The sequence below is a fragment of the Suricata suricatta genome, chromosome 14 (genome assembly GCF_006229205.1).
Source record: "Suricata suricatta isolate VVHF042 chromosome 14, meerkat_22Aug2017_6uvM2_HiC, whole genome shotgun sequence".
In the NCBI taxonomy this organism is placed as follows: domain Eukaryota; kingdom Metazoa; phylum Chordata; class Mammalia; order Carnivora; family Herpestidae; genus Suricata; species Suricata suricatta.
The window spans coordinates 4,165,630-4,188,861 of record NC_043713.1 but is presented as its reverse complement, the minus strand read 5'-3'; the positions used below and the strand labels follow the sequence as shown (position 1 = coordinate 4,188,861).

The 23,232-nt window shown below is 38.4% G+C and overlaps 1 protein-coding gene and 1 long non-coding RNA gene across 3 annotated transcripts in view; one reads left to right on the top strand and one right to left on the bottom strand.

The window, feature by feature from the left end:
* Positions 1–5,785: 5,785 nt before the first annotated feature.
* Positions 5,786–23,232, top strand: part of C14H18orf63 (chromosome 14 C18orf63 homolog) — a 27,389-nt gene continuing 9,942 nt past the window's right edge. The window contains exons 1-10 of the mRNA XM_029922469.1: positions 5,786–5,919; positions 7,709–7,787; positions 9,605–9,661; positions 12,000–12,111; positions 12,759–12,800; positions 14,358–14,434; positions 19,290–19,399; positions 20,246–20,342; positions 20,456–20,541; positions 21,757–21,940. Of these exons, the coding sequence (XP_029778329.1) occupies positions 5,786–5,919; positions 7,709–7,787; positions 9,605–9,661; positions 12,000–12,111; positions 12,759–12,800; positions 14,358–14,434; positions 19,290–19,399; positions 20,246–20,342; positions 20,456–20,541; positions 21,757–21,940 (978 nt within the window). The remainder of the gene's footprint in view (positions 5,920–7,708; positions 7,788–9,604; positions 9,662–11,999; positions 12,112–12,758; positions 12,801–14,357; positions 14,435–19,289; positions 19,400–20,245; positions 20,343–20,455; positions 20,542–21,756; positions 21,941–23,232) is intronic.
* LOC115278036 overlaps positions 20,208–23,232 on the bottom strand; it is a 26,506-nt gene continuing 23,481 nt past the window's right edge. The window contains exons 4-5 of one of the 2 annotated variants that reach the window (XR_003902651.1): positions 21,078–21,147; positions 20,208–20,339 (exon numbers count right to left, since the gene is read on the bottom strand). This is a non-coding gene — a long non-coding RNA (uncharacterized LOC115278036). The remainder of the gene's footprint in view (positions 20,340–21,077; positions 21,148–23,232) is intronic. The other variant, XR_003902650.1, reaches the window with a different exon arrangement.

Sequence of the window (23,232 nt, the reverse complement as noted above, 5' to 3'; positions counted from 1 at the left end):
TGGAACACTGTCCAGTAATGATAATAAGATAATGCTACTTCAACAATATGGATCTCATGGACATAATGTTTATAAGAGAAGCCTAACATAAAAGAAGTCATGTTATATGCCTCCATTTATAGAAATGTTCAAAACTAGCAAGACTAACTTACAATTTTAGCATTTGGGACAGTGACTACTTCTGGAGGAAGGGGGGACATGGCCGGAAGAGGGCATGAAGGGGAATGTTGGAGATGCATGCAGGTAATGTCCTATTTTTAGATATGACTGGTGGGTAAACAAGGATGGTCATTTTCAACAAACCGTAAAGCTACCTGCTTATGACTTATTCACATTTCGAGAGATTTATCCATGTTTTCACAAAAAGCAATGTTTCATTTTAATGGAATAGAACTGGATATTAGGTACTGGGACATTCAGTGATTTCAAATATTTTTAATTCTTCCATGTTAAAATTGTTCAAGTCAGAGGCCATAAGTTCAGTAGCAGAGATATTAGAAACAGGAAATTGACAGATGTACTTTTCAGAATGAGGAACACTATGCTTATCTTTATTTGAATAGATAAGAAAGGCTAGTGAAGATAATGCATTTATTGTAAGATTTAAGCTGAATCTATACTTAGTTTTGACATTGTCTTCATGCATTTTTTTTTCCTATGTGTATATCCCAGGTAGGATAAAGAGCTTTTCTGTAATCTTCAACAGTTTAATAATTCCAATGATTGCTGACATACCACCAGAGTATAAAAGTTTAGGACAAAAAGTTTATTTGTTGGAATGTTTGTTTCAGAAGATCTTACACGTAATGTTTCAGAAGATCTTGTTCACTTAATGTTGCAAACCACATTTGTCATAGGGGGCTGATTTTGCTCATCAATCTTGTGATAATTACTCTTACTATGATCTCCCAGCTGGTTATAAGTAACCAAACAATTAAGTATTGAGTACTTTCTTCCTGAGTTAGGCTTATACCTAAAAAGACTCCTTTTTGCCAAAGTTTATTTTGCAAATACAAAATAAGTAAATTACTCCAATAGATCAAACATCAAACACAAAAGAAAATCTCATCCTTTCATGATATAACTTCTGCAACCTGGTAAGATGTGAGGTTGAAAAATGGCTCTTTGCCTAATAAAAATATCCTGGCATTCCACATAGGAGGTTCCTCTTTATCGCTAGGAACTTATTTTGGGGTCTGCCAGGATTCAGTGTGAAGACTTCTTTTCTTCCTACACTCTCGGGGTGATCTGGTATTGTGGTTTTATTTATTTTTTTAAGTAAAAGTAACTTTTTATAATTTTTAAATTTTTTTATAATTCTTTAAATAAAAACTTTTACAATTTTTTAAAATTAACTTTTTTTAATGTTTGGGTTTTTTTTGAGAGACAGAGAGAGAGAGAGAGACAGCATGAGCAGGGGAGGGTCAGAGAGAGAGGGGGACACAGAATCCGAAGCAGGCTCCAGGCTCTGAGCTGTCAGCACAGAGCCCGATGCGGGGCCCAAACCCAGGAACCGAGGGATCATGACCTGAACGAAGGTGGACGCTTAACGACGGAGCCCCCCAGACGCCCCTCATGGTTTTAAACACCGTCTATCATGCACAGATTTCCCCCCAGACCTCCTCCTCTCCACTCCTCCATGTCAACATGTCCGAAACAGAACTCCTCTTGATCTTCATCCCACTTGCTCCTCCCGTGGTTTCCCCCTTCTCAGAGCCACCAGTACGGAAACCTGGGGAGTCACGCTCGCCCCCTCTCCCAGCCCCCACGACATGCCACGTCCAGAGCGGATTAGGTTTAACCTCGACCCCCTTGGGGCTCCTGGATGGCACAGACGGTTATGTGTCGGACTCTGGGTTTGCGAGTTCGAGCCCCGCCATCAGGCCCTGCGCTCAGACAGCCTGGAGCCTGCGCGGGATTCTATCCCTCTCTCTCCCTGCCCCTCCCCCGCTGATTCTGTCCATCTGTCTGTCTCTCTCTCTCTCAAAATAAACAAAATATTAGGTATAACTTCACAACCCAATCCTATCCGCCGCTCCTGAAGCCAGCACATCGTCCCTCTCTCCCGAGTCACCGCCACTGCCTCCTGCCCGCTCTCCTCGCAGTCCCTGTGTCACCGGCAGCCCCGCGCACCTCTTACAACGCGGACGGCTGAGACCCCACTGTCCCCACACGCCCTCCGGCCCCACTGCGGCCCTGCTCACTCCCGCCTCAGGCCCCTGCGGGCTCCGCTCTCTCGGGCAGCCTTCTCCCCCGGCATCCCAGCACACCCCGCTCGCGTCGCCTTCAGGGGCCACTCCCATGCCACCCTCTCCATGACGCCCCCGGCCTCGGCCACGGCCTCTCCCAACCCTCGTCTTCCCGCCTCCTGTTCTCTGACGCACCTATCAGCAGCTGCCACACGCGTCTCTTGCTCCACTCTGCCGTTTTCTGTCCCTCAACCCCCAAGGAACCTGTGAGGGCCACGACGCTATGGAGTGTTGTTTGCTGAATGCCCCATTACCGACTCCTAGAAGCTCCAGGCACACAGCAGGTGCTTAATAAATACCTGTCAAACGAAAGCGCCTGCTGCCTCCACGGAAGCCAGCCAGCGCGGCTCCCCTGCGGCCGCACTCCGCCATCCTGCCGTCAGCTTCCGCCAGGGCCTCTGGGCCTCGCGCCTGCGCCCTGCTGGCGCCAACCCAGCTCTTCCGTCGGAATGGCCGGAACGCAGGGCGGCGCTGGCGGCAGCAGCGGGGGCGGGAAAAGCTGGCGCGCTCGGGGCATGCCGGGAGCACGTGATGCGTGGGCGGGCTGTGGGTGCCCGGGGCATGCCAGGAGCACGTGATGCGTGGGCAGGCTGTGGGCGCCCGGGGCATGCCGGGAGCGTGTGGCTCGCGGGGCACGCTGGGAGCAGCGCTGGAGGGCAGAGCGGAGAGCGCGAGGGAGGCGGCTGAGGAACGCGGAGTGCTGGCCCTCGTCCCTTGAAGGCGAGCCGTCTGGGTGAGGGAGCCAGGCAGGCAGCGGGGAGGCCGCAACAGGCAGCGGGGAGGCCGCGCCAGGCCCTGCCGCCGTCCGCCGCTTCCTCGCCACCCGCAGGAAGGGATGAGGGTCGTGCTCCTGTCTCAGGAGGCGGTGGCTTCGAAGGCGTTGGTCTCACAGGTTTTAAAACCGTGCTGCCGGACCTGGTCACCCACCAGGCCGCGATTCGCAGCGGGGCGACCCCTTGCCTGCGCCCGGAGCAGCGCGGGCCGACCTCGTGGGGCAGTTGTGAGGGCGGAGCGGGCCGGGCCCTAGGTGCCAGTCTTCGGGGCACCGTGTTTGACGGCTTAGTCACTGGGTCGGCGCTTGGACCGCGTGTTTCAGATGAAGGAAGACCTTGGCCGTGTCTCCACCGCGTTCCGTCACCTCTGGCCTCCGGGCCACTGTTTGGGCCGCGGGCCTCCCAGACGGACCGCGGGGCCAGGCTGGATTCTCGGGGGCCTGCGAGGCTCCGTGGGCACCCGCTGCTGGGTGATCGCCCTGCGGGGCGTGGCGGCTGTGATCCGGGCAATGGGAAGCGGCTCTCATCTGCGAGCTTTCCGGGCCGCGAACTCACACACCGGATTCTGGTCGCCCCTGAACAGAGCAGTGTGGTTCGAATGCGGTTTCCTGGCCTGTCTTTGAAGACAGAAGAGGAGGGGGGCCGCCGGGGGGAGGGGCGGAGAGAAGGGGGCAGAGGCTCTGAAGCCCACGGCGGACCGCAGGGAGCCCCCTGCGGGCTGGCACCCGTGAGCCTGAGATCCTGACCCGAGCGGAAACCAGGAGTCAGATGCTGCACTGACTGAGCCCCCCAGGCGCTCGTCTCCCAGAAGAGATTTAAAGGAAGAAGGACGAAGTTATTTTAGTGGGAAATGTGCCTTAGAAATAAAACGAGCAAATCACGACCTTTCGCCTGTGTCTTTGTCAGAAATTCTTTAAAATATGCACAACTGAGGGGCGCCTGGGCGACTCGGTCCGTGAAGTGTCCTGCTCTTGATTTGATCTCAGGTCGTGATCTCACAGTGGGTGGGTTGGAGCCCCGTGTTGGTCTCTGCGCTGACCGCTCAGAGCCTGCGTGGGATATTCTCTCTCTCTCTCTCTCTCTCTCTCCTCTCTCCTCTCTCCTCTCTCTCTCCTCTCTCCTCTCCTCTCCTCTCTCTCTCTCTCCCTCAACAATAAATAAATAAAATAAACATTTAAACATATGTACAACTGCACCTCTGGGCCAGAGCCACAATTAATTCTTTGTTTCATGTTTTGCCTCATTCTCTTTTGATACCCTTTATTAAAATATTTCAGAGGAAGTGAATTTTAGGCACAATTGTGAAGTAGGTTGTCTTTACCTTGAAACTTCATACGTTTTAAAAAACTTTTCATAACAGTAAATACGAAAAATAGAAGATAGAGCAGAAAAGCAGAAGGAAGGGTATTTTTAATGATGTCAGAAATCATACTGTTTAGGTCATTAACGCCTTGTGTGGATTGGTTTCTGTTAAATTCTCTAAGAATATTTCCAATTTTGAAAGAACCAAGTGGTTCTCTCAAGGTGAAAATTCCAAACGCTCTGGTTCTTGATTAAGAAAGCCATGTAGGAGCCAGAGGGGCCAGCAGTCCCCTGCGGTGCCACAAGGACACTCGCTTGCTGAGCTCACACTTAAGGCTGGTCTACTCCAGATTCCTGGGCTGATATGTGTTTGTTTTTCTTCTTAAAGGGAGAAAATATGTTGATGTTTACAGTTTGAAGTATTAGAGTCTCGGTTACCTTCCCCTGCTGTATGTGTGCACACTTGAGAAATTGAGCTTAAATCGGCTACTTTAACATTTCAGGTTTCCCTAATACATAAGATAATACATAAGACTTCAAAGGCATGCCCTGTGAATTATCACCTATAAAAGGTCCCAAATAGACATTTTAAAGCCAAGTAATTTTGGAAAAAGGAAACTAAATAACAATTTATAGATCTTAGTAAATATTTCTTCTCATGGAAAAAGTATATTTAACCTTGAAGTGCTTTATAGAGATAACCTGAAACAAAATAAGACTTATCATAGGAAACTCTTTTTTTCTGAAAGCAAGTGGAAACTTAAGAATAGTCAGGAACAGGGGCCTCTGGATGGCTTAGTCAGTTGAGCATCTGACTTCGGCTCAGGTCTGATCTCATATTGTTGAGTTCAAGCCCCCGCACTGGGCTCTGTGCTGACAGCTCAGAGCCTGGAGCCTCTTTCAGATTCTGTGTCTCCCTCTCACCTCTGCCCCTCCCCTGCTCATGTTCTGTCTCTGTCTCTCAAAAATGAATAACTGTTAAAAAAAATAGTCAGGAACATTAGAGTTTATTAAAGACAATGTGATAGATCTACTATCTAGATCAGAGTAAGCATTTAAATAGTAGCTTGTTTTCATATTATTTATTCAAATTATTTTATTTATGATACAGAACTTCAGGCTTAAAATTCTAGATTATCTTTTTTAAATGATGGAAATTTTCTAATGTGTATCATCATGGTTGCATAACTGCAAACATAGTGAAAACCACTGAATTGTATAATATAAATAGGTGAATCGGAGGTTATCTACATTACATCTTAATAAAACTTGTACCAAAAAGTTCTAGCAGGTTAAGCAATTGTCTGCTAATTTATTTTTACTGACTTATTCCAACACAATATCAAAGATTCTGTGGTGGGTTGGTATTAAATCCCTATTGGCAAGAGAATTTATTACCATTTTATTGGTTTGTTTATTTTTAAAGGCCTGATAGCTGAGACATTCAGTCAACAGGAAACTATGAATGATTCTAGGCAGCAATCCTTGTTCTTCATCACATCTCCAGATTTACACAAACTCTGTGTTGTAAGGATAATATTGAGTAACGAGGTGGCAGATCCCGAGATTAGGAGCACACAGATGAAGATGTGCAGGTAAAAATACAGTTTATAACTAAGGCTTTCTAGATTTTTGAGACTTATAAGAGCTGTTTTAGAAGTAGCTCCTTAAGCAAATTGCTCTTTTACTCAATCTGTATATATAGCTTAAAATAAAGGAATTCAGTTTTGTTCTCACCAAGTATGTTGGATTACATTTAGGGAAGGATTTAAAATACTTGATATTGAATATCACACTATTGAGTTTTTATATTTGTGATTTCTTGTGTGATGTTTTTAACTTAAAATTTTTTATAGACATTGATGGATTAAATCAGACTCCCCAAAGCTTAGAGATAGAAATTCATAAATATTGAGTACCTACTGTTTATGGACACTTTAGGAGATACTGTAAACATTTGAGATAACAGTTTCTATTAATTTTCAGGTCAGCATAAGATCATTTCTGAAAACTATTTCTCCAAGAACTATCTTGAAATATATGCCCCAAGATAGTCTGAAAAACAGCTTGGTTGACGCCTCAAGGATTCAATCCTCCACGATTGCCGAAGACCCTTAATTTGTTTGAGGCTCTCCAAGAAGGACTCTTAGAATACATGACAAAATTATGTCTGTAGCTCCCGTTCTGGGAGAGAAGCAAACAGAATATTGCTAGGAGCCAGAAATGAGGAAGGCTCTCTGGAGGCGTCCTCCCATTTTGTTCTTCATTACAGAACTTTCCTTCTTCCCTTTGTATATTCTCCCACTCAAGTGTATCCAGGAGTCTGTACCCTTCCTGCTAAGGTGTCATTTGATACTTAGTGAACATTTACCTGTGACTCCTTTTGGAAACAAATAGGTGGAAAACCTGGGATTTTCTGCTGTTTACCCTCAAACTGAAGGTGGCCATGCCCACAGAGTAGGATGTCTTGACTCACTGTCCCAGTAACTGACCAAGAGGCCGGGACAGGTTGAGAAGAGACTGCGCTGTGTCAGAGAGGCAGGCATTGCAAAAACGAAGGACTTGCTGCACCTGGTTCTGCACCAGGTTCTGACGAGAAACAGACTAGACCATCTCACTTTTTGAGAAAACCCCTCCCCTCTCCCTCCACACAGACACACTCACGTTTTTTAAAGTTTGTTTGCTTGGTGATTAATTTTGAAATTTTTCATATTTCCATTTCTGGTCCCTTTTATGTTTTATCCACATTTTTCTTGATCTTTGAAACAAAATTCTTGATGGTAGTTTGAATTGTGATGATTTTTGTTATGAGTTCATTCCACTGTTGATTCCTAACTAAACCCACTACCCTCTTGATTTTGGCTGGGAAATTTTTTTCTTTTTAAAGGAAAAGCATCTAGTTGATAGTTTTAACGGTGAAGTATTTGATAACTTCACTGATAGATGAATCCTTATACTCTCTTGTGTCTAATGCCTCCTGACCACCATTTTAAAAAAAGGAAAATAAAGGAAACAGAAGTTAGAAGAGCCGGATTCCTAAAATGTTTAGACATCTTCAAATCTATACTTGGACAGGAATGGAGTTTTAAATGAAGAATCTAGGTTCACAAATGAAAGAGATTGGGAAACTCAGATTCAGGGACAAGTTTTCATTTAATATCAATATTCGAAACCTTCTAACATTCTTAAATCTTGGCTGAATACCCTAAATATTCAAATTACCATGTTAAGTGCGGGGTGAGATACAGAAGTCAATAACAGAGTCCTTCCCTAGAAGAAATGGAAACCTTCGAAAAGAACTAAGCAATTTTCTAAATGTTCTGATAAAGCAAACCTAGACAGTGGGTGAATCCACTTTAAAGTTAATACATTTCATCTCCACAGACAATTGCTGTTTTTGCACCAAGATATTCTTACATCACCTGTGCCTGGAATACAAAGCCAAATTTGGGTAGTGATGGCGGTTAGTATCTTAAAATTTTATGAAGTATTATTACTAATTATTGGAAGAAATATTGATAAAAGTATTAATTATAGCTCAAGTTGAATGTGGTTTATAAAGCCTAATTACCTGTGTTATAATTTGAGTGAATCAACTATAGACTTTAACTTCGATATACCTCATATTTAAAATTCATTTTTGTGGTTCTAATTTGATATTTAGTTTTTTTCTGTCATAACTACTAAGGTAAAGACTATTAATGAATAAAATATTATAGCATAATTTTTTAAAGGCCACATGGCTTCATCTTTTTCTTATATTTTTTTTCCTTAGAATTTCATTGAATGTAAAGGAATAAATTTCCCATTTCAACATACGTCCAGTTGTTTTTAAAGGGCTTAGATCTACAGTGTTTTTAATTTGGAAACTGTAATTAAAAAAATTTTTTACACTTAATAAAATTAGAATGAAAAACATATTTCCCAGTGCTGTATATTACTGGGAATGATAATGAAATGCCAAAAATCTTAACAAAAATTATATTATCCTGTGGTTTTTGTCAAAAATGTTTCTAAAAGTCCTCTTATTCTGAGATTTTAATTCCTCAGAATCCAGTGAAATGAACATTTATTAATACTTATAAGCTATCAATAAACTTTTGGCTCCTTTTTTTTCCTTCTATGTTATATGGTTATATATTCGTCTTATCTTCTCATTCTTGATATCATTTTTAAGAAGGATAAGCTGCTGGTAAACAAGTAAACACTAATAACTCTTATTTATGTTCTTTTCTACCTGAAAATCTTTATGGAACAAGGAGGACATTGTTTCAGAGTGCTCCTAAATTCAAGCATCCTAATCTTAGCAAGAATACTAAGAGGAAAGCAGCCATATAAAAATATGTTTTGCTTTCTTACAAAGATATTACATAATTTTTTTACATTAAAGTAGAAAATGGAATTATTACACATACTATTTTCTTTTCTTTTTTTTTTACATATACTGTTTTAAACTTGCCATCCATTTCCCCTTGAACAGCCTCTCCTGGATATTATTCTGTTTCATTGTTAAGGCTGTGAAATATTTTATCATATAGGTGTATAATAATTTAGTTAATATTTTCTAATGCACATCTGAGTTTCTAGTTGTACTACTATAATGCTTCAGAAGCTATCATTGAAATTATATCATTTTTATTTGTCTGGTAGTTTCTATGGGTTAAATGTCTAGAAGAGGGATTGCAGTACATTTGATACTATATACATTTATTTATTTTATTATAATCTAGATAATGCTAAATTACTCTCTGAAAAGCTTGTACTGGATGACATTTTAATAAATAGTATATTGAGAGAACCTATATTTCCATATCCTCATAAACACTGGATATTATCCCCCTTTACATAGCTGCCAATCTGTTAGTTTAAAAATAGTATCTTCTTTGAATTTCTGTCTCTTTCATTGGTTAGTTAAAGCACTTTGACCTTTTAAACTTTCTCTTGATTTAACATTTGTGTCCATTTTCTTTGTTCATCCTAAAAATTTACTGTATATTAAGAGAGATGTTAAATATTATATGAAATTTATTAGCCTTTTCCTTTTCTGGGTTTGTATCACTCTCAAAAAGGCTTTCTTAACTTTGAGAGTGTGCCTGCATATTTTATTGTAGGGAGAGATTATCTCTTGCTTCTCCAACACATAGGAGCTGTTAGGATGATGGCCTGATGATGTGTCCTCTCCTGTGTAATATTTAAATTCTTTTTGTATTGCTTTATTTAATAATATGTTTATGTTAAGAAATTTTATAAATGTGGATTTTTGTTGTTTTGTTGTTATAGATACCATTTTATAAAGCTGGAAAACTTAATACCTATGTTGAAAAACACGGAGCTAAAGTAAGTTTTTAAGAGGATAACAATTCCAAATACTATTTATATTGATTTTGTATTCAACTTCTTTTTGTCATCAAACAAAACTTAAAGTATCTTTCTCATAAGTTATTGAATATGAAAGAACCTGCCTTTTTGGTTTTTGAAGTTTGTGTAGAATTTTTATTATTTCTTTCATAAACTCTTGGTGACTTTCATCAATCAAATTATCAGGGCCAGGCATTTTTCTTGTAGGAAGGTTTTTAACTATCATTTCAGTATCATTAATGAATAGTAGAACTTTTCAAGTTATCTAATTCAAGAATGTATTCATCTCATCTAAGTTGTCAAGTGTATTGACATAAAGTTGCTTTTAATGCTCCCTTAACTTCCTTTGCTGTAGAATCTGTAGTGATGTCACCTCTCTCATTCCCAATATTGGTAAAATGTGTCTTTTTCCCCCCTCCCTAATCAGTCTTCCTAGAGGCTTAGCAAGCTTATTGATTGTAAAAAACAAGCTTTTGTTTTCATAGATTTTCTTGGTTGTTGTACTGTTTTGTATCTCACTCATTTTCATTTTAGTCTTTATTATTTGCTTTCTTATGCTTGTTTTGGGTTTAGTTTACTCTTCATGTTTTAATTTCTTACGGTGGAAGATGAGATCATTGATTTGAGAACATTCTTTTCTAATACAGAGACATTTAGTGCTATAAATTTCTCCAAAATACATGTTTTGTTTTTATTTTTCTTCTAATTCTCCTTTGACTTCGTCTTTGAACTATGGGTTAGAAATGTGTAGGTAGTTTCCATATATTTGGGGATTTTCCAAGGATACTTCTATTATTGTTTTCTATTTGTAGTTAGAGCACATGTGTTGTATAACTTGAACCTTTTTTTTTTTTTAATTTATTGAGGCTTGTTTTATGGCCCAAAATATGGTCTTTCTCTGGGTTAATGTTTGAGCTTAATGTTGCAAGTTGGCCTCATCCTGCTGCTTGAAGTCCTATCAATAGTATCCTTAATTAAAATATCTGTGAAACAAATTGCACAGATTTGGTCTTCTTCCTTGTCAACAAAATAGTTACTTGTATCCTGGGAAAATTCGCTGGAAACCAAAATATTACAAAAATGAGGGGTGAATAATCTTTGGGAGACAGGTCTCCATGGCTCTCTCATTTGTCTGCATGTCTTGCTAAGAGACAAAATGGCAGCATTTTCTCCTAGGCTATATTTGCAAGGATATTTGTATAGCAAACAACCTTGGTCCTTTCCCCAGCCGTGGGGATTTTCCTTACATGCATTTGTTAATCCATACTTAGCTGATGACTCAAGAGGGACTCTGCTGATCTCAGAGTTTGCGCTCTGTTCAGTTTTCTCTCCCCTCTAATGCTTTGTCCTCAACACTAGCTTGCTTGGCCTCTTGGACTCTCGGCTGGCTCCTCAATGGAGGCAACCCACTGGCTCTTCCAGGGTTCCCCCTCCCTGTACCACTCCCTGCCTAGAAACCCTCCTTCATCAATATGCAGGGTAATTGTAGGTTCCATCTCTTAAGCCTTGCTAGTCTTTGTTGCTAGATGTCCAATGTCTTATGAACCATTGTTTCACATAACTTGCCCAGGTTTTTCATTATTTCAGGGGGAGGATAAATCTGAACTTATTACTTCTTATTAGTCAGAGGTAAAAGTCCTGATTTTTCAAAATTGTCTAGAAGTAGAGACAGTGTGCTAGTTTCATGTGTGTCCATGTAAGTATTTAATTGTTTTCTGATGTTGAATTAGAGTGAACAACAATGAAAATTATTATAATACAGGGGTGCCTGGGTGGCTCAGTCTGTTAAGCATCTGGCTTCGGCTCAGGTCATGATCTCACTGTTTGTGAGTTCAAGCCCCGCGTCGGGCTCTGTGCTGACAGCTCAGAGCCTGGAGCCTGCTTCAGATTCTGTGTCTCCCTCTCTTTCTGACCCTCCCCTGCTCATGCTGTCTCTCCCTGTCCCTCAAAAATAAGTAAAAGAAAAACATAAAAAAATTATTATAATACAGTTCTGGGCTGGTCTCCTCTGTGCAAAGCAGAATACAAGGTAAAGCGTCGAGTCCTATCTAGCACAGGAGCTGCAACAGTTTGGCTCGTGGGGCCAGGAGGAGGGCAAATCTGGGCACTGAACCATGATAGTCTTCATGGTTCCAAAGCGAGTATGTTTTAACACTAACTTTAGAGCAAAATAAGATTAGCCACAGTGATGCCTGTGACTCATATCCAAAATAACCCAGTTTGTTTGGTGGTGATCTAAATAAACATTTTCTTTGCGTTTGTGGGGATATGCCAATTGCTGTAAATTTGCCCATGTTTTGTTCTTTAATATGTTTAGGTGGAGGCTCCACAAAGAGTAATTCCTGTAATTCTTCAAAACTGCCTCTCATATTCACTCATGGCTAGACTTGCTCCAGCCTGGAATAAAACTGGCCATCTCTTGGTGCAAGGTGACTTCATCTCTTTCAGTCATCAGGGGTTTCTGAACTAGATTATTTCCATTATGTGCATGTTTTAAATTTCAAGCTATATTATTTTTAGGGAATAATTTTTAGAGTGTAGCCCCAACTAAGGCTTCTTAGGCAAGTCCACGACAATATGAATATCATCTCCTTACTTACAATGATATCCAGAGGCCTGCTGGATCCAGATGTTTTTCCCAAATAATTTTTAAAAATTATATAATACTTGATGTTTAGAAAGGAATAACTATAAGTTATGGAGAATTATAACAAAAGGAACACAAATTACCAACATTGTTGGAATCAAAAGGCTATTCTGGATTTTGTATTGAGGTCTGTCCATTTTCTAAGTATTTTATGCCAGGAAATAAATACTAGAAAAATTGTTATTTCTGAACTTGGATACTTTTAAGAGATTGTAATTCTTTTCCCAAACTGTCTTCAGAATACTCTGGTTTCTCTTCAGATCGCATAAATCTTTCGCCTTTTACCAAACTGTCTTCAGATAGTCCTTTGTGTAAAACTGCATTTTAAAGTATTTTCCTTAGCTTTGATAATTACACAGAAAAAGATTTTATTTATCAAGCATAATTTATAAGTTATAATAATAAGGCATATCCTATGAATTTTTTAAGGACAAGAATTTCTTTCTCAGATGGGAAAGCAAAGTGCTGTTGGTAAGTAAAAATGTATAAGTCAACAGATAAAACATGAATATGGTCAACTCTTGTTAAAGAAAACAATGTTGCAGATTGTTGTGTTATTATAATCTTGATGATTAGCTTATGTCACTATTTAATTGGTTGTTATTATAATCACAGTTTTACCTGGGACATCATCTCTGGGTCAAAATATATGTTCTTACCTATAGGAGAAAAGTTAAGTTCTCTTAATTGGAATAAAATCTTTATTTTTCATTTCTCTATTTAGTTAAAATTATGACTCTGAAGAAATTTAATTTGCAGGCATTTGTAATGTATAGTTTCCAGAATCATATCATTAAAAATTATTAGTACCATTGTAAATAAAAGATTTATTTTCTATGAGAACATAATCCTTCTTCTCCTTAAAAGAGAAAAGAAAGATTGTACAGAGAGACAACGATGATCTAAAATGCACAGTGTACAGTACGGTCTGATTCTCTTATTGATAAGCGTGGCTGTTTTGCAGGTAGCCCAGTTCCTAAACAGTAGTCCAGAGACAGCAGAGAGGCGGCAATCCTAAAGCCAAGTAGACACTGATCGATCACGGTAGCTTTCACCACAGTTTGGGCATCCCCTTGAATCCTGAGCTAGCACCTCTAGTCCACAACTATTCGACTTGAGTTACCTTTCAGGCGGAAGCCTGTTTGCCTTCCTTACACTGGTTTTATTTTTAAGTTGGACAGTGGCGGTCACTGTTCTCTAGCTGTGGACAGAGGGATTCATTACAGAAATTCACTTTCATCCCCACAGTCAAGAGACCATCGTTGCCAGAGATTAAAGATAAAAGTTTAGGAGAGCAAAATGCCTCACTCTTGTATTAGAATTTTTCTTTTAGTTTTACCAAATATAATATTCGACAGCAAAACTGACAAATTGTAAGTGTATAGCTCATTGGATTTTCACAGACTACACATATCCTCAGAACCAGTTCTCAGATCAAGAAACAGAACATCACCATTTCCCCAGAAATCACCTCATGTTTTCGTCCAGGTACTGCCTCTTCCCCACAGCCACTCTCTGACTTACATACGTAATTTTGGTTATGAAAAAGCAAGGTAGAAGCCTTGGGGCTCTGGGGAGTCTGTATTATATCTGTTGGCATGTTGATACGCATTTGTTAGGAAAAGACTGTGAAGTCAGGAGCCTGGCGCAGCACCTCTCCTGATTGAAGAAGACGGTCTCTGTTTTTCACATATAATATATAATAATAGAAATCAGGCTTGTAAAAGGTATATACTGAATATTTCACTCAGCGGTGGGATGACTCGTTTTATTGTAACCTTGCCCTCTGACCCCTCAACACATACATGCCCATATATTAGTTTGGTTTCAGGCCTCTGTCTCATCTGGAGATTCTCAAATATTATATGATGATTTTTAAAAATTTTATCATGTGAGGAAAAAATACTTATTCTTAACTGGGTTTCTAATGTAAATAAGTTAAAGTCCTTTTTTTGTTACAAAAATAGTTAACTTGGTAAGATGGGGTAATAATTCCAGAAAACTCATAGTTAAATATTTTATTTTCAGTATTAGACATCAACGTAACTGAAACTCAAGTTTGTCTAAGTATAGAAGCATACACAATCAGACTGCCGCCACCTGAGGTACCACATATTTTGATTTCTATAATTAACTTTCCTAGATTTATTATATATTTAATGTATTATTATTATTATTATTACCAACGTGCTCGTAGATTTCAATTTTTAACAAGAAGAGTGATAAGAACTTTTTATTATCAATATCCATATTATTAGATGCTTAGTATATTGATATTTTTCTAAATCTGCTTACTCAAAGAAAACAATATACTGTCAATTTAACACAGACTTAATCATATTGTTGTTCAAAAAATCTTTGTAGATGGCATTCAAGACTCCCCTCAGCCCTACCTTGCCTCAGCAATAACGTCTTGCCTCTTTTTTCACCTCCAAATATTAAAAGGACTGTTTCAGCTCATACTAAACATCATATCCCCTCATTAGCATTCTGGTAGCAGTTTTTTGCATTTGTTTTCTTATAATCATTTTGGCCCTCTTTGTGGGAGGATATGTCTTTTGTTTTACTAGTTCTCATGACACACAGCATAGAAACTTACAGATTAATAGTGACTCAATAAATATTTCTTTCTTCTGTTTCAGTGGTTCTCAGTAGAGGGGGGTGAAGGAGGAAATGAATAATTTTGCTCCCCATGAGATATTTGGTAATGTCTGGAGAAAATTTTGATTATGACCAAGGGAGAAGGTCGTGTTGCTACTGGCATTTAGTGGTTTGAGGCGAGGGGTGCTGCTAAAAACCCCTCTGCTGCGTGGGAGAGCGACCCCAGCCTCAGCCCAACACAGAGTTGTCCGGCCCCAGGTGTCAGCAGCGTCCACACTGAGCCAGGTCCCCTCCTTTGCTTAGAGTGACCCTGATTAGTCAGGTATCATGTCACCCTTGAAGAGCTAGTTCCAGTGCTACTCCGTTCATATTTATCTTTAAATTTTTTTAAATGTTTTATTTATTTTTGATACAGAGAGAGACAGGCATGAGAGGGGGAGGGTCAGAGAGAGAAGGAGACACAGAGCCAGAAGCAGGCTCCAGGATCTGAGCTAGCTGTCAGCACAGGGCCTGACGCGGGGCTCGAACCCACGAACGTGAGATCTGACCTGAGCTGAAGCCGGAGGCGTAACCGACTGAGCCACCCAGGAGCCCCTATCTTTAAATTTTTAATACCTGTTATATTGAGGCACTAGACAAGTCAAAAATAAATAAGATCTAGTTTCTGGCCCTTAAGAATTGTGTATGCCTTTGTGTATGTCAGTAGAGAAACTGACCTGCATAAAAATAAATGGAATGGACAGCATGACATGAATATCTTGTACTGAAAGGAACATTCCCAAGGTTTGGAGCCAAGGGGACCTCCCAGCCTCTTTTAAACCTTGGTGTTATTCTGCAACATACATACTTATTTGTATGCTTAGAATTATACTCATTTTTTATGTCACCGATTTAGTTTATAATAAGCTTCTTATGGGCTAATATCATGGTTTACTGCCCTTTGAATTTTCTACAGATTATACTTGTTTCATATATCTGAGTTTTGAATCAAAATTAGAGATTGACAAAGAAGAATAAAACCTAGAGAAATCAGAATACCACCTTTATTAGTAGAATGAGAACATAATTTATGGTCCAAAATGGATACTTTTGAGAGTGAAAGGGGCACTAACCTAATGGAATACTGGCCCAGCCTATATGAACTGGAGTATGTTAAAAATAAAATCAGATCAATTAAAATTGTATTTATTGTTTTTATTGTATTTATTGAATTTATTGTGCATAAAAGAATAGTTTGTGGACCAGGAGTCTTCAAACCAACAATTTCATTAACCAAATAAGTCACCTCAGCTGCCCGTGGGGGGAATGGACGAAAGGGCAAGGAGATGTCAGGAGTATGTGGTGGGGCTTCTTCAACATGGAAGCAGACACCAGAGATGGGGAAGATGCACTCCTCTCTCCTTCTCCATGTTATACATTCAATGCATACTTGTTCTATTTTGATTCCCTAAATTATAATTGATCATCAGCTCCTCTAAATCTCACTCTACCCAAATTTTTGATATGGCATTTTTCATGTTCTGTTGTAAAAATTAGTTTCATATATGTCTATGTTCCTACTAAGTTGTAATCTCTTTGAGAGTGTAGGTTTTGCTTTGTCTTTGTTCCCCATATAGACCAAAAGATAATTGCATTGAATTTTTCTTTTATCAAAATCTAATATTCGTTATAGGTCAGGTGAGGGGAATAAAGGTGAGGAGGAGGATGTTTACCATGTTTCTCCTTTCTGGTTTATTTCCTATACTTTCAGTCCCCTTATGTAAGTGAATTGGGACAGAGGGTAAGTAACTTGCTCCAGGTCATAAAGGTAGTAAGAAAGATTCAGGATTTGTGGTTTTCTTTTGACTCTCTTCATTCTTCTAGACTGCATCATACTTCCTTCACCTAGCCTTAAACCGGTTTCCTAACTCAGATTTGTATATCCCGTGGAGTCTGATAGGAGTAGATACTTAATATGTATTGAAAAAAAATTACAATTAAATGACCGTATTTGACAATTTGGTATCAAACTATGTGTCATAGGGACTACACTAATTTAAAGTTCAGAGAAGGAGATGTTTGAGGGAATTCATATTTGAAGCCTTTGGAACTTTCACAGTGTTTTCTACCCTTTCCTTCTTGAAGTCATCTCCTCTTTTGATTTCCCTGAAATTGCTTTATTCAGAATTTCCTACCATTAATTTGGGGTTCTTCTTTCTCTTATCACACTGTAAATTACTATTCCCTAGGGTTCCATTTTTAAGCATGCTCTTCTTTGCCCTAGCAGGTTCAACTGGTCCAGTGGTGAGTGATACATTGGTACATCCCAAACATCTTGTATCGTTGCAGCTTGTCCTCTCTCAGATGCTTTCACAGGAGTGTTCTACTGATGCTCAGTCTCAGTTAAATCTAACACTGAATTCTTTATTTGTCACCCTCCCTCGCCTCAACTGTGTTCTTCCTTTGAATTTACTCTTGGTTACTGGCATCAACAGCCAGTAAGTTCCCCCAGCTACAGACTTCAGAGGTATCCTTGGCCCTTCCTTCCTACATACGATCAGCCATTAATAGCCTCCTTGATCTCTGAAATCTCTTCCTTTCTCTCCATTTCCATTGCTCTAATTTAGGCCCTCTTCTTTGCCTGAACTATTAAAAATGGTCTCCATATTGGTTTTCTTTTTTCTAGCCTTGCCCCTTATTTAGTCTCTAATTCTTCATAGTGTCAACAGAGTTCTTTCTAAAACAGATGGCCCCAACCTAAATATCTCTAGTATCTCAACATTGCTTAGAGAAAATAAAGTCCAAATTCTTTAGATTGGTGTTATAAGAGAGGAGTAATATTTACTAAGTTGTTTCTTGTTAGTGCAAGTCTGTTCACATAAGGACATGTTATAAATATTTGGTAAGTAAATACATATAAGAGGTTAACTGTCTCTTGGGGGTGTGTGGTGAACACTTGGGTAGTTTGCTGGTCTTTAGAAAAATCTATGTTGAGAAGATCCAATATAGACCTTAAGTGCTGGTACCATGGAGATCTCTGCAGCAATTCTCTTGGGTCTCTAAATAGTGTTGAAATAGGCAGAAGAATATAAACCCAAGCTATGTAAGTAGGTGTATAAACCATAAACCATAAACACTTGGACATATCTATCCTTTCTAAATTCAATTTTAGGTTCTGTTTTCCCTCAAATAATCTACTTATTCACCTGCAGTCAGTCTCTTCTGATGTTCATAGCCATCCCAGCACTGACCATCATTTTCTTTTGTCACAGATTAGACAACTCATCTCTTAAGCACAGTACATCACAGTGCAAGATTGATCTCCAGTGCACAGGACAGAATTCATTCTTAGGGTCTCCGCTCTCTTACCTCATAACATCACCAGCAATTCTTATCTTCCTGTTCCTAAATGTATGTTTTCTGCTCTGCCCTGTTCCCTCATTTCCGTTAATCTTAATAAACGCTGTCAGAATTCGAAGGATCAGTCACTGAACTTGTACTGGTAGAACTCAGCTAAATCAGAGTAAGGGCATTGCTTTAAGCAAGTGTATTGTTATGACTTGTCTAGGCAACAACAAAAAATTGACCTGTTTAGTTGGAGTTTAGCGAAAAGCAGTAGAGAATGAAGTTAGACTATTACTTCCCAGAAGCTGTATGATGACAGGTTAAAAAGGGGATGAGGGGGGACGAAATTATGGACCGTCCTCTCTGATCCTAATACAGTGTCCTCATAGGACATTAATGCTTTACTCTTCACTTCGGTGAAATCTCTCCTTATCTTTGACTTACTGTATTAAAATGTCCCAGAGGGTGAGAAATGTAAATGAAGAATTCTTGGCAAACTACAAGCTTAAATACTCTGCAGATAGGGCACCTGAGGACCAGAGGAAGAGCATCCCAGGAGATGGAAAAAGGATACAAAAGGAGAGTTGAGTATTAGTTCTCCCTTCCAAAGACCAAATAGAGGAACAACTCTCTAACTCATCCTCCAGTTAAAAAAAAAAAAGGAAAGAAAAAATTAGTAAAGATGCTATTCTGACAAAATGTAAATACCTTCCTTTAGAAAGAATTCAACTTCCTATAAACTAACATCATCAAAAAATTGAAATCCAGTTGAAATAAGTACAAGTTTGGGGTTTGGGGTTGGAAAATGAGGGAAGGCATGAAATACTTGACATGTTGTATAGAGAGAAATAGAGTGAGCTGAAACACTAATTGCATTATGTGAGGGTTATGCACCTCCACTGTAATCCAAGCCTTTAAAACTACTTTGTAATTGGCTGTATGTATATGTGCGTGAAATATGTGTTTTTAATGTTTCCTTTTGTTTGTTTCATATTTTTTGAGGACTTATGCATAAAATCTTTTTTCTATTAAAAGCTAAGAGAATTTGATATTTCTCAGAGTGTTATAAAGGATTTTGATACTAACAAGAATGCTGTCATTGAAGAACATTCCATTTTAAACAACTGGTGCTACGTTTTGCCAAGGTGAGATTTCAATTTGTAGTATCTAGGTGGGCCCAAGTGTTCTAGTTCTCTCTCATTTTGCTTCAACATCAATGTGTACAAAAGTATAAAGGAGTTTTTGAAACAAGTTTTTGAAACTAACTTGTAACTTAAAAAGTTGTCATACTTATAAAAGTCATCAATTTCCTTTATCAAATTACTAAAATAATTCTATTATACACTTCAATTTTTGTTAAATATAGTTTTTACAAAAGTAAAATTTCTAGATATCTCATTATGAAATTACAACTATTATAATAATATCAATAAAACCTCATAAACTTTACATATAATTAATGATTCATTATCATTTGACATGAGCTGTTTTTTTAAGATTGTACTGTACGTAGGGGGAAAATGGCTTATTATTCATAGAGATGAGACTATTGGGATGAAATTTTAACCTGCTTAGGGAAAAGAACTTTAATTAACTAAGAGAGTATGCATGATAATTTAATCATCAAAGCAGGGAAGAGGTAGATCGGGAACATGGATTTGACTCTGATTCATTCAGCTCTTAACAGACATTTCCCTAACGGCTAACAGTTCCGAGACATGCTTCTGTGTGGCAACATTTTATTAGTCATTGTTTTGTGTTTAAAACTGGCACATTGTTTGTATCAATTCAATTTCATTTTTCCTAACAATTCTGGTTGTCAAGATTTACTACAATGTGTGTTTGGAACTAGGAGCAAATGATTAGTTTTTTACTTATATAAAGATAGTTGCTAAATCTTTTTGAATATGTTCTAAATTAAATTACATAGTTAAATAAAGTTACATCCAAGAATTGGCTCATAATATTTTATCAACTCTTATTTTTCATAGTATGAAACGGGGACAAATAATAAATATTCTTCACACCATACCCCCTGACTGTCCTTTTCACTCATATGAAGATTTCCAGATGCACTGGGATGACCTGGTAAGGAAAAGAAATGTATGTTATGTTAGAAGGTATTTGATTTTTGCTTCTTATAATTTAACCTAAGTTTAGCTTTCTCTTGAGAGAATTTCAGCTTGGTTTTTAATTTTCAGTACGGCTATAAACTTCCAGAAGATTGTGGAAATAGTAAAATATACTGCAGCATCTACTTCAAAATGATAGGAGAAAGGACCTTCACATATCCTTTACACATCCCATATACCAGAACCCCCCGCCAACCTCTTGGTCCGGTTTTGGTCCTGGCCTGATGATGTCATCATTTTCAACCTTCTCTGCATCTAAATGAAACTCCTTTCCCCTCTAACTTATTTTTCTGCTTGAGTGTTTCTTGTTTTCCTTAGAATTTTTCTATCTGTATTTAAGGATGAACTTAATAATGATATTTTTTCTCTTAAACACTATTGCAACCATTTAGGCAAGGAAAGGAACTTCAGAATACATAGACAAATGTTCCATGATTACTAGTAGACCGTAAATAATCCTGGAAAATAATCCTGGAATTCTCCTTAGTCAAGGGCTCCCTCCAGTGGCATTTTGGATATTATTGAAAGGGTGGAATTAAAAGAATTAGTCTTTTAACAAATATTTTTCTTTTTGAAAGATTATTTCATCTTACAGGCAAAATTGAGAGGATCTGACTTGCACTTAATGCACCCCAGTGATTTAAGAAAATGTCTGTCTTAACATTATTTTAAATAATTTAATAATAATTACATGTGTTAAGGTGAAACTCTTCAGTTGTAAGTGGTACTGATTGCAGATTCTTGTCTCTGTATCTGACCTGCTAGAATTTCAAAATGGAAGAAGGAAGAGCCATAATGTTCTCTTTCAGCATTCTACATTGCCTAACCCAAATCATAATATAAAGTTGAGGTTAACAGAGATCAACCACGCCCTTCCATTGGATACAAAAACATTGTTCCAAGTCTTCAGAATATTTTTCATTAGAAAAAGTAACCACTTTTCTCAAAGATCTGCTTTTGGAGCCTGAATACAATCTGTACATGTTGTTTCTCTGTACTACATTTTTATGGCATTTGGAGATGCAACCTATTTATTGTTTATTATAAACACTTATTTTTGTAATCTATAAAGGTCATAGTGTCTTTCTTATAAACCATTTTTGGAATGTCTTAGTCTATACAAGTCTATACAGAAATCTCTGTAATAAGGACACAATAAGCAGTCTTGATTTTTAGTGTTAAAATAGAAGGAATCAAGATCCTTGTGATAAAACATACTTTTAGCTTTGGAAAATATGAAATAAATATATAAAATAGGATTTAGTTTTATGTGCCTTTTAAAAATTACTATTGTAATTCTTTTTTAATTTCATAGAAATTGCTCTCTCTTAAGTACAAAAACGGTTCTATTATTCGTTAACATTGTTCAGATACCCTCTCAGCTGCATCAGAAGTCAGCCCGTACAGTTCTTTCCAAGGGTAGATTTGGAAGGCGTGTTGAAAAGTTTCCTTTCAGATTTAAAATCTAAACTGCCTCATATATGTGGCTTTCCCATAAAGATGACAACGAAGCCATGCTACTACACACAAGAACTAATGAGTCCTCGTGTGCAGGTAAGAGACCTCATGGCCTACTGAGTTCTCCAGGATGTAGTATGTACCTGTCTTACTTGGATCACCTAACCCACGGTGCTAGAATTCTTTTCGCTAGGTTCAGTGTTTCCCTGATGCTACTTGATGTGATTGTACTTGACCGTTTGTCACTGATATTTGCTGTTATTACTGTATTTAACATGGCATTACAGTAATAGTGGTTTACTGATCTACTCTAATTTAGCGTGAACTCCTGGAGGATGAATATTGTATTCATTTTCTTATACCAAGTACCTGGTACAAAATAGTGTTCATTAAAATTTTTTTTCAATGAATAAATGATCTTATAGAACAATTTGGAAACATTTGCCTCATACAAATCCAAGTTTACTTTGAATTGCCACTTCATTTGAGTCTGGTTGATGAAAAAACCTTTGTATAATTCCATTTATAGAAATTGAGTTAATTCAGTAACGTTTTCATTGTAAGATGATATGAGAAGTGAAATCTTGTGAAGAAGTACCAGCAATTAAGCAATACTGATGAAGAAAATATGCTGGCCTATCTTCACACTCGCCACAATACGATTTCTTTGTCAATAGATAACAAAATTGAAAGGGGTTTTAAGAAACAAATATAAGGAAACTTAACCTTAAAAATTTCACCAGTGGTCTTTCTTATAAATGACAATTGTATTTTCATAAAAGGGAAAGACAAAAGTTTGAGCAAGTTGAGCACTCTGAATTTAATATGAATTATATGAATATTTCTTTTGTCTGCTTAATCTCTTTTCTTGATTTACTGTGTCCTCTGTTTATTGTAGTTTCCACTCCTCCAATGATGTCAGCTTTCACGTGGCACTGAGTTGCCATGGCTCATGGCATTTTTTTTAGCTTTTGCTTCTATTTTCATTCTCTTACAATCGTCAACTAAAATTTACCAGCACCAGTATCTATAGGCCCCATTTATGTTTTCAGGCCAGGCTGCAGTGTCTGTCACTAGTGAGTACGGGGATTTGGTATCCTTGAGTCGGGGACAGCTCATGTAAATGGTGTAAAAACATGGAGCCCATATAGATATCAGGGCCTAGACAAGGCCATTTCCTAAGAAGAGAATGTGAGTGAACACATTCCAATAGACATCCTTATGATAATGAATCTTTAAGTTTTGCAGACATAACACTTTTAGAAGTTTAGTTGCTGGCCAAGTCCAAATCTGAGGAATTAAGAAGAAAATGTCATTACATAATGCATTTTTTATTGGATATATTTATTGAATACTTATTGTTTCCAGCCCATGTCTGTTTTAGAAAT